The 11,646-nt window shown below is 32.5% G+C and overlaps 1 protein-coding gene across 7 annotated transcripts in view; it reads left to right on the top strand.

Moving 5' to 3' along the window:
- Window positions 1-6,542: 6,542 nt before the first annotated feature.
- The window catches only part of Ih (hyperpolarization activated cyclic nucleotide gated potassium channel Ih), a 157,281-nt gene continuing 152,177 nt past the window's right edge, over window positions 6,543-11,646 (top strand). For all 7 annotated transcript variants that reach the window (XR_011041209.1, XM_068359003.1, XM_068359005.1 and 4 more), the window contains exon 1: window positions 6,543-6,703. Coding sequence is in view for 6 of the 7 variants with exons in the window: in XM_068359003.1 (XP_068215104.1) it covers window positions 6,559-6,703 (145 nt within the window). In the remaining variant the exon portion in view is untranslated. The remainder of the gene's footprint in view (window positions 6,704-11,646) is intronic.

Here is an 11,646-nt window from a genome sequence, read left to right as displayed (position 1 = left end):
CTCGGATAGGGAGAGAGGTAGGTCTACTCGGTCTCTCCCTGTCCCTCGGGTAGGGAGAGAGAGGTAGTAGTCGTACCCTGGTTAAGGGGTCTACTCGGTCTCTCCCTGTCCCTCGGGCAGGGAGAGAGAGGTAATAGTCGTACCCTGGTTAAGGGGTCTACTCGGCCTCTCCCTGTCCCTTGGGTAGGGAGAGAGGTAGTAGTCATACCCTGGTTAAAGGGTCTACTCGGTCCCTCTCTGTCCCTCGGGTAGGGAGTAAGGTAGTACTCATATCTGGTTAAAGGGTCATACCCTGGTGACCGGTTACCCGAGAGGTACACTCGGAAACCACAGTCTCCCACAAATTGCTGAAACTGCCGTGTAGTAGTTAAAAACGGGATAGGGGGTGGGAAGGGTTGAACATGTGCGTATGCATATCTATATAAATATTTAGTCTACGGGTCGCGTACACTAGTTTTATTATACCATCTTTGACTCTGAATAAGAAAGGTTCATATTTATACGTTTATATCTCGATGTATGAGACGCACTTACAGTGAGAGACCTTGACTTTATATACCATTTATCTTTATTAAATCAAGAAGGCTTTTCTGTTTATACTGCTCAGTGTCTTATGAATCTACCCAAGAACTTTAACATGTTAGGAAAGAAATACATCGTCAGCAACCACTAGGTCCTTTTACAACTTTTCTAAAATATTTGATAACAGTTATATTAAAGCCAGGGATGTTCATTCAGACATTTAAAAATTGTGGAATGATTCTTTACTTAAAAGGTCTAAATTAGAGATTTTCTATTAGAAAGTTAGAAATTGGGTTAATTAATAGGTGAAGAAGGATTGCCTGCAGAGACATTGCACTCAAATTGGAATGATAAATCTAGGCAGACATTAAGGATTAATTTCCTCTTAAAAATTAGATATTGATGAATTGTTATTTAAGGAATGATTGATAAAAGTTTGAAATGGGGAATCTTTCCTACTGGAGAGATGAAGAAAATAGATTTAAAAATAAGTTTTATTTTATGGTGGTATGTTGTGAAGGTTCTTTGTTTATTATTATACTTTATTTTTTATTTTTCGCATAGGAATTATGTCTTAATAGTAATTCTTTGTTCTAATTTTGCTCATTCCTTCATCCCTTTTTTCAGCAAGTTATTCATTTTCTATTATACAACCTCTCTTACGATTTCTTTCCACTTTTCGTTCATTCATTGTATGGCCAATTCTTCCTCTTTTTCGATAAACCTTCATTTTGTTCAGTCGTTCATTTTCCTTTCTTTACATTAATTCAATTCATTAAGCATTCCATTCTTTCATACATCTAGTAATTCTTAATATGCATCATCTTTAGTTTATTTTTCACAACCATTTGTGACCATTCTTTGTTCCTTTCTAATATTTAACCAAATCTTTTATCCATTTTTTAATTTAATACTCTTTTGTTCATACATAATTTCTTTCACTCATATTAATCCATTCTTAATTTTTGGGAATATGTCCTATTTTATATTGAAAATGTATTTTTTTTCAATCATTTGTTTTTGTCCCATTCACCCTCTCTTCGTGTAACCTTTCTTTTTCTCCATCCTTTATTCCTTCTTTCATTTATTCAGTTATTCAATATCTTTTTTATTTCATGTATCTAGTCTGTAACACCATTATTTCATACTTTTAATAATTCGTTTCATCAATCGGTTTCTCATTCTTAATCACTTCCATTAATGTCTTTCCCTTTCTTTTTTCATTCATTTATCATTTTGTTTGCCTAATCACTGTTTTTTCTGTTCCATTTATCTTTTTTTGGAAATATACTTTATTCTTTCTCTCTCTCAATCAATCATTCATTTCTTATCTCTCTCGTTCAAGTTTTTTCCCTAAGGGAATTGGTTTTATCCTTTCGTCACTCATAAGGTAAAGTGATGACAGTATTTAATGAAGTGTCATTTGCAATTTCTGATTGGTTCAGAGAAATTTGTATCTATTCAAATCACTATTATTATTATTATTATTATTATTATTATTATTATTATTATTATCATTATTATTATTATTATTATTATTATTATTATTATTATTATTATTATTATTATTATTATTATTATTATTATTATTATTATGATAATAATAATAATAATAATAATAATAATAATAATAATAATAATAATAATAATAATAATAATAATAAATGTGGTGCTGGTATGATTAACTGACGTTGCCAAAGAAAACGTCTTCGATGCCTTCATGACAGATTTAGTCAGGTGAGGAAACTCGAGAGAGAGAGAGAGAGAGAGAGAGAGAGAGAGAGAGAGAGAGAGAGAGAGAGAGAGAGAGAGAGAGAGAGCTCGTTGATTTAGTGCAGCAGCGAACTGGCCATAAAACGAATTTCTGCAAAATTCTTCCCTGGATTTAGTAAAGTGAAAAAAACCTACAGTGCATTCATATTAGAATTATTGTGAAATATAACCAGCTTTAGATATGTTTGATAACGAGATAATTAGAAAATAATTCTTTAATCCTTGCAATGTCTTGAGGTTCATTTTTATTGGAGTTTCTTTAAGAAAGAAAAAAATCCAACCGACGTTTTCTGCTATTAATCTGTTTTCATTTGGAGATATTCAAATAAATTGGAAGAATTTATGATAGACTTTCTCTTTCCTTTTGGCAGAGGACTTTCGAAATTTTCCAGATATTGTATCTGAGACAAATTAAAAGAAAATATGAGAATAAAGACAGTGTTCCTTCATTTTCTTCTGAAATAACTTCCAGCTGATGACTTTGCACCTTTAAAACTTCCTCACCTTTGACTTTTAGACATAATGCTGTGATTATAAAGAGAGAAAGCTCTAGCTGTCAAATTTTTCCATGTTTGAGCGTGCCTGTGCACGCATGCAATTACGTGCTCTTTTCACGTCTCTGCTTGGCGATCGGCCGGACTGGGGTTCGAGTCTCGCTCAAACTCTTTAGTTTCTTGTGGTGTCTGGAAACTCGCCTTCCTTGTGAGCTAAATATGGAGTGTTTGGGGGAGCCTATATGTGTATCTACTGAGTCATGAGCAGCCATTGCCTGGCCTTCCCAGGTCCTAGCTAGGGTAGAGAGGGGCCTTTGGCGCTGATCATATGTACAGCAAATATGATCAGTGTCTAGGGCATTGTCCTGCAAGGGTATTGTCACTGTCCCTTCCCTTTACCATTCATTAGCTGATTTTAAACCTTTCTCGGATGACTTACAACGAAATATGAGTTAGTGTCTTGATAAACATGTCAGATTTTTGTCCTTACAAACAATTGAATGAAATTTACTTCTAATTTTCTCTCTCTCTCTCTCTCTCTCTCTCTCTCTCTCTCTCTCTCTCTCTCTCTCTCTCTCTCTCTCTCTCTCTCTCTCTCTCTCTGTTGATTTGGTGTGCGAATTCCAAAACAATGGAAACTAAATTTAACAAAGAAATTGGACAACCGATTTTGAATAACCTAAGGACGCCGTCTTCCTTCCTCTCGTATCTTCCCCACTTCCCTTAATATCCTCTCATCCTCACATCCCACAATCTCATATTCTCCTCCCCTTCCCCACATTTAATCTGTACCGATCACTCCCTTTTCGCCATATGTCCTCCTCATCACAGTTCCTCTTATATCCTCAGCCCCTTTCTCTTATTATTATTATTATTATTATTATTATTATTATTATTATTATTATTATTACTTGCTAAGCTATAACCCGAGTTGGAAAAGCAGGTTGCTATAAGCCCAGGGGGCTCCAACAGGGAAAATAGCCCAGTGACGAAAGGATAAAAGAAAAATATAATATTCTAAGAAGAATAACAACATTAAAAAATAAATATAGTGTGCTCGAGTGTACCCTCGACCAAGAGAACTCTAACCCAAGGCAGTGGAAGGCCATGGTACAGGGGCTATGGCACTATCCAAGAATAGAGAATAATGGTTTGATTTTGGAGTGTCCTTCTCCTAGAAGAGCTGCTTACCATAGCTAAAGAGTCTCTTCTACCCTTACCAAAAGTAAAGTGACCACTGAACAATTACAGTGCAGTAACCCCTTGAGTGAAGAAGAATTGTTTTGGGTTTTTGGGTAATCTGTGTTGTCAGGTGTATGACAGAGGAGAAAATGTAAAGAATAGGCCAGACTATTCAGTGTGTGTGTAGGCAAAGGGAAAATGAACCTTTACCAAAGAGAAGGATCCAATGTAGTACTGTCTGGCCAGTCAAAAGACCCCATAACTCCCTAGCGTGGTATCTCAACGGGTGTCTGGTGCCTTGGCCAACCTACTAATTATTACTATCCTACCAGTCATCCCATTTATATTATCTTCTACTTCCCCCTCATCTTCCTTCCCAGAGCATCATCCCCTCTCCAGATACATCTTCTTCCTCTTATCTCTCCTTCCCCGCCATATTTCATCCCTTATTCCTTTTTATCTTCCTAACCCTTTCCTATAACATTATGCTTCTTCTTCGAACAATCCTTCCTCTCCCCTCTTTTCCTTTCATATCCTCCTTCTCCCCTCTTACACTCGCTCCCTTCCCCTCATAAGCTATCCCCCTCTATTTCGGATTCCCCTCCCTCCCTCCCTCACACCGCTCGAGGACAAATTTTCCAAATGATTGAGAGAGAAGACAGAAAGCCCATTCTTTGGACTGCCCTAATGTCGTTCTCTTTTGTACTTTTTTCTTTTATTTGTTACTGTTCTTTTTTTTCATGTATATTTATTATATCGCTTCTTGAAAACTTGTACGAAATGAGATTTTAAAGGAGATCATCGTTTCGTGGAGTATAACCATATGAGCAAGAGTGTTTAATATTGAACGGTAAAAATTTCATTGGGATATTTATTCTTTATATATATATATATATATATATATATATATATATATATATATATATATATATATATATATATATATATATATATACATACATATATATATATATATATATATATATATATATATATATATATATATATATATATATATATGTATATATATATGCCTGTATATGTGTATTTACATGTGTCCCTAGATATTACAAACAGAGTAAGGGAAGAAAGGGAAGATGGATTAACGAATAAAGAAAATTTTCGAATACAGACTGGTATGGAAAGACTATAAACCAACGGGAATGGACGGACATATGAGGCTTTTGTCTGGCAATGGTCGAGCAACGGCTGAAGATATATATATATATATATATATATATATATATATATATATATATATATATATATATATATATGTGTGTGTGTGTGTGTGTGTGTGTGTGTGTGTGTGTGTGTGTGTGTGTGTGTGTGTGTGTGTGTGTGTGAGAGCATATGTAATGTTACATTATTGTGATACTATTAAAATCTTTTTTTTTATCAAAGGATTCAGGAGATTCTATGTATTTATCGAAACGAATACTATAAAAATAGATTTTTGAATTAGCTTGTTCATTACATATGTTCAATTTCGAAATTAAAGTAAAGCCAAACAAGAAACATTCATTATATAGCGCTTGGAAAAAACGAATATGATTTTTTTGCCACTTTAAATATTAAGTTTTAAATGCTCTACTCTTTAATCCAACTTTCTATTCATATTAATAATCGGGTAGTGTTTTGCTATCTCGTAACTCATTTTGCTTATTAATTTTGAAAATGGAATTTTTTTCTCGTTTTAAACTTTTTGTAATTATTGAAATAAGATTGAGTTATTTTTTCTGCTTGTGTAATTATCATCTACTAGTTTGAAACAAAGGGTATCATTTTTTTCTATTTTAACCATGTTTATTTTTCAAATAAATAAAATTTTAATATTTTTATATAACTATATGTGAATTACTATAAAAAATATGATTAATATTATTCGTTTATAATAATTTTCAATTATAAGTCCCCACTATAACCTGTTCATTCTTTCCATTGTTTTAGTTGCCAGTTTAACAATTAGAATAAGATTATGTTGATATTAATTATATGTTTGAATGTACGTAAGTTAATTTTTCTTTATTGTAATTCTATTTTCTCCTCAATTCTTATACCAAAAGGTTGATTTTTACTTATAGCCATTTTAATTTTGATGTAAAACGTAATTTTTAATAGCCAAGGATAGATTATAATCTCTATTACTATTTAACAGTTCATCATCTCCTCTTACGCCCATTGACGCAAAGGGCCTCTAATATCAAAATTGGTCGGTGCACACTATTAAAGGCTTTTTCATAGTTCACAAATGCCATCAAAAGTGGATTTCTATATTCTACACATTGCTGTACCACATGTCTATAAATGAAAATTGGATCAGTGCAACTAATACCTTTTCTAAATCCTGCTTGTTCATCTCTCAGCTTTTCATCATTCTTTCTCCATAGTCTCTTTAGAATGAGCATATTATATATTTTCATAACAACTGACGTAAGTGTGATGCCTCGGTAATTATCACAATCAGTCAGATAATTTTAATAAATTAATGTTAGTATTCATTACCAGTGATATATATAAATAGGTGACTTGTCCCTCTCCATTAACACTGTTCTTGCTTCGTTGCAGATTTTACTGGGACCTCTGTATGCTGTTCCTGTTGGTGGCCAACCTTATCATCCTGCCTGTAGCCATTTCTTTCTTCAACGATGACCTCTCCACTCGCTGGATAGCCTTCAACTGCCTCTCAGATACCATATTTCTCATAGATATTGTCGTCAACTTCAGAACGGGTAAGTTACTTCGTCTCTTTTCGGAATAGGTTAATCCTTCATCAACTGCGGAGGTGAATTTTCCAAGTCCACCAGACATTAACAGGAATATAACTGGGTGAGATTCTTTTTTTTAATTATCTTTAATTATGATTTACCTTTTTTTCATATTTTCATCACTATCTTTAATCTCATCCCTTTTTTTCATTTAGCCTAAGCTTGCATGCTTGCGAAGGAAAATCCTTGTTAAAGTGAGGCATAGATTCGGATTACATATTTCGTCTTGTTTGCGTTTATAGATAATCTGGGGCGAGTTGTGGGGAGAGAAGTTACAGTATTATTATTGGGTTGTATATGTGTGTAATTTTTATTGTTATTTTTTAATGTTTAATTCCAAATTATATGTGTGCGTGAGTTTTTACAAAACACACGAGCACACACACACACACACACACACACACACACATATATATATATATATATATATATATATATATATATATATATATATATATATATATATATATGTATGCGTGTGTGTGTCTGTGTGTGTAGACAGATATATAGATAGATAGATTTACGGTTTTGAGTATATATATATATATATATATATATATATATATATATATATATATATAATGTATGTATAAATATATATATATATATATATATATATATATATATATATATATATATATATATATATATGTATACATATATAAATATATATATATGTATAATATATATATATATATATATATATATATATATATATATATATATATATATATATATTATGTGTATCTAAATATTTATATTCATACATATTTATATAAAAATGCATATATACATATATATTTTTTTTTTTCATGTGTATACGTATAAATGTGAGCTTGTATATTTCAGTTTACTTAATTCAGATATGTGCGTAAGTGTAACCTCCTTATAATGACTTAACACATGTATACATATCCGCATAGTAAATGCCTATAGGTTTTCCTTGCCTATTATTTCCGTCCGACTGAATAAACAAATTGTAATATATATCGCAGGCGTGTCTGACGGAGGCCCATAAAAAGCATATTATAGATATGGACATCAATAATGAAAAACAAACTGCGGCGTTTGCTACCTGGAGAAAAGATTGAGCTACATTTACGTGACGATCATTTAGCAAATAAACTGTTAATGGCTGTTCAAGTTGAACAATCAATTGCTTGATTAGTTAAAGCATGAACATCTAAATACCGTAATCATACGTTTCTGATACAATTGCTATAATCAGTTGCTTTGCTAAATTTTTTGTGTACTATGTACGTTAAATAGACATGTGCGCATGTGTATATATACGCTCGTGCGTGTGTTGTACATAAACATTTTGAAATTTATAAATTCAATGAAAATTTAAAATTTTTTTAATATTTTAAAGACGAGGATATGGGCAAAACAATGGAACTCGCCCATATAGGGGAGCGTTTTAATTGAAACACCGACTGGATCCCGCTCATAGGTACGTGCCGTAAACCAATTACCTGGTGATGGATGCAGTGAGGTAAACCCTACTTCCGGATGTCTCCAGCTTCAGCACGCAATTGCAACTGGCTTGAGGAAAGAAGTCAAAACCAGAAATATCCAGTATGGTTGAAAATAACTGCGTCTATAAACGGAAATTATATACCTTATGAATATTCATGAGATCAATTTAGCTTTAGCCAGTTACTGTTTGAGATTGGTAATAACCTCGATTTTTTTTTTTTATTCACAAGAAGAGAGGAATGCTTCGTATTTTTTTTTTTAGATGTTAATGGACGAAATCTCTCCCCATTTTTACAAATGCTCCTTAATCCAAGTCGATTGTCAGACAGGAGGAAAAAACCTCTCTAAATCTTTCGTTTATTTCAGAAAAAAATCTCTTTTTTTTATGTAGCTGCATTAGAGAAATAAAAACCCATTTTTAAGTGAATAAGAAAAAATACTTTCGGTACATGCAGGATGAGAACTTATACACATGTACTGTATGTATGTAAATCGGCTGCTGACCTGCAATGCACTTTTAACTTTAAAATCCGTATCATGCCGGACAACAACACCAACAGTAAAAATGCCCCAGATCTCTCGTTATCCGAGAGAGGTTAAGTCTATTTCAGTTACAGTTAAATACATATGAATTTGACACACACACACACACACACATATATGTATATATTATATATATATATATATATATATATATATATATATATATATATATATATATATATATATATATATATACACGCACACATACGCGCGCACTCACACACGCGCGCGCACACACACACATATACACACATATATATATATATATATATATATATATATATATATGTATACATATATATATTTTATATATATATATACATGTATATATATATATATATATATATATATATATATATATATATATATATACATATACATTATAGCATCCGTAGTTTACGGTTAATGTACTTCCCTTTGTGTCTATAATTCTTGAACATCAATAAATGATAGCCTTGATGGGGTGGAATGACTGAATTAAGATCAGTTACTTATATTCAGTCTTTTTTAACAGGAAAAGTAAACCCTTGAAATTTATTAAATATATTACTATCTAATATAAAGACAATAAATTTTATATGGGAAATAAATCTTATATTTAAGGTTTTAAATCTAATGGTAATTATAAAAAAAAAAAATTGCACCGCATGTTTCTAAATAAATGTAAAAGGTAAATTCACGACTTGAGATTGAAATTAAATTAAATTTATAAAGTGTCAAATTACAAAATTTCATTAAAATCCCATAATACTCCAATTACGCCAATAAGAAAAAGAAAGTACAAAATATTCTCCAGCTTACGTCAATCCTAATTTGCAATAAAGTATATAAGAGCGAAATGTGTCCCAAAGAAATCATTTAGTGTATTCCCTCTACGCAATGTCATATTTTGGGGTAAGTCAGAGTGCTGGCAGGGTAAATAGAATTCCCAGAACCGGGACGACCCGTGACAAACATGAGCGTAGAGATAATGGCGGTGAAAGAGGAATTACCTTATCTGCAATGGCGTATTTCGACAGTGTTCATATGATTGTTATTTATGTTGTAATTCTTGTTAACCATGTAGTTGAATTTTCTATAATTATTATTATTATTATTATTATTATTATTATTATTATTATTATTATTATTATTATTATTATTGCTGTTGTTGCTGTTTTGTTGTTGTTGTTGTTGGTTATAATTTACCATTCGAGTTGCGATCTATAGATTAGTGAAACATGGGATGTCATTATTATTATTGTTGTTGTTGTTTTTGTTGTAATAAATTACCTTTTGAGTTGCGATCAAGTTAAAGATTTGTATAAAATGAGATGTCATTATTATTATTATTATTATTATTATTATTATTATTATTATTATTATTATCATTATTCGTCGCTTTCTTCTTTTGATTTTCTGCAAAATCTAACATTATTTTGATTATATTATTCTTTTTAACTACTTATATAGCTTCTTCTCTTTTGTATATCTTCTTCTCTTTGGTCTTAATCACCTCGATTGAGTCCTTTTTTTATATTCTTGGGTTAACTACTTATATATCTTCTCTTTTGTCTTAATCGCCTCATTTAGTCTTGATTTATTTCTTTTTCAGATCGTTATATCCATTAACAACTATCAGATTCGAGTTCCCCTTTTTATTCATCACGAAAATTTCAATTTGATTCTTGCGATCCTTTGCGAATCATTATCCATTCTTGGCCAGTCCCATCTCATCGTTCCTAGTCAACTCCAGGCGGAGGAGATAAAGGGTGGAGGAAGGGAGGCGCTAGCGATAATCATATTCCGGTATCACACTAGACTAATTTCCACCCAAGCCGCAGTAGGAGGATTCTGAGGAAATTACCACCCGTGGTGGATCACCTGGGGGAGGGGGCGGGAGGAGGGAGATGGGGGAGATTCCGGGTGGGATGGGGTGGGGTCGCTTGATTCCAGAAACTAACAATCGCCTGTCGTGTGTTTCCTCAATATCATCAAAAGAATTTTTAGGGTTTTCAGTTTCAAATATTTCATAAGATTTTTAAAAGTATGACTGTTCGCTTTCCGTTCAAAATGTGGAACAAATCTGAGGCGAAGAAACTGATTAATCTTGCTTTGTTTAGTTGGTGTCACATCTATAGTCAACATCTCTGACAAAGAATGCAAAGAGAGAGAGAGAGAGAGAGAGAGAGAGAGAGAGAGAGAGAGAGAGAGAGAGAGAGAGAGAGAGAGAGAGACTAAACCAAAATAACGTTTGAAAGAATTTGATTTAAGCATTCCCTTAGGAGTGAATTTTTTTGAGTATACACAAATTTATATATATATATATATATATATATATATATATATATATATATATATATATATATATATATATATATGTGTGTGTGTGTGTGTGCGTGTGTGTGTGTAAAGAGGGGTACCTTAACTTGGTGAAATGATCAGCAAAGCTGTACTAGTCAGGGCCACCCATACTAGTTTTGTTTGCAGTGAACGATTAAAATAAAGTCTTCCACCATCGCCAATCCCCATTGCCCAGCGTGGTGATGAAAATTAGCCAAACCTCAGACCTGAGGCCTTTGTCCTACATTGGATTAGAAACAGCGGCATTTGGTGTTGTTGTGCGTGTGTTTATACATACTTACATACATACACACACACGTGAGAAGTAACCGAATGTCATGATTTCTCAACTTAATCTCGGTCACTGCACATCAGTATGTTGAAGGACTCCAATATCTTTCTGGAAATAGAGGAAAATAAATGTGGGAGCGAGTGGCCTGTTTCCGCACTGCCAGAGAGAAATATTTATAGCAAAGCAGTTCATTAGTAAGAGGCACTGTCAAGGATGCAATGCAATCTACATATCAAATAGCTAATTATTTTGATTCAGTATTGTCTTTATA

The sequence above is a fragment of the Palaemon carinicauda genome, chromosome 35 (genome assembly GCF_036898095.1).
Source record: "Palaemon carinicauda isolate YSFRI2023 chromosome 35, ASM3689809v2, whole genome shotgun sequence".
NCBI lineage: Eukaryota > Metazoa > Arthropoda > Malacostraca > Decapoda > Palaemonidae > Palaemon > Palaemon carinicauda.
Note: the sequence above shows the minus strand (reverse complement) of the source record. Positions and strands in the feature narration are given on the sequence as shown.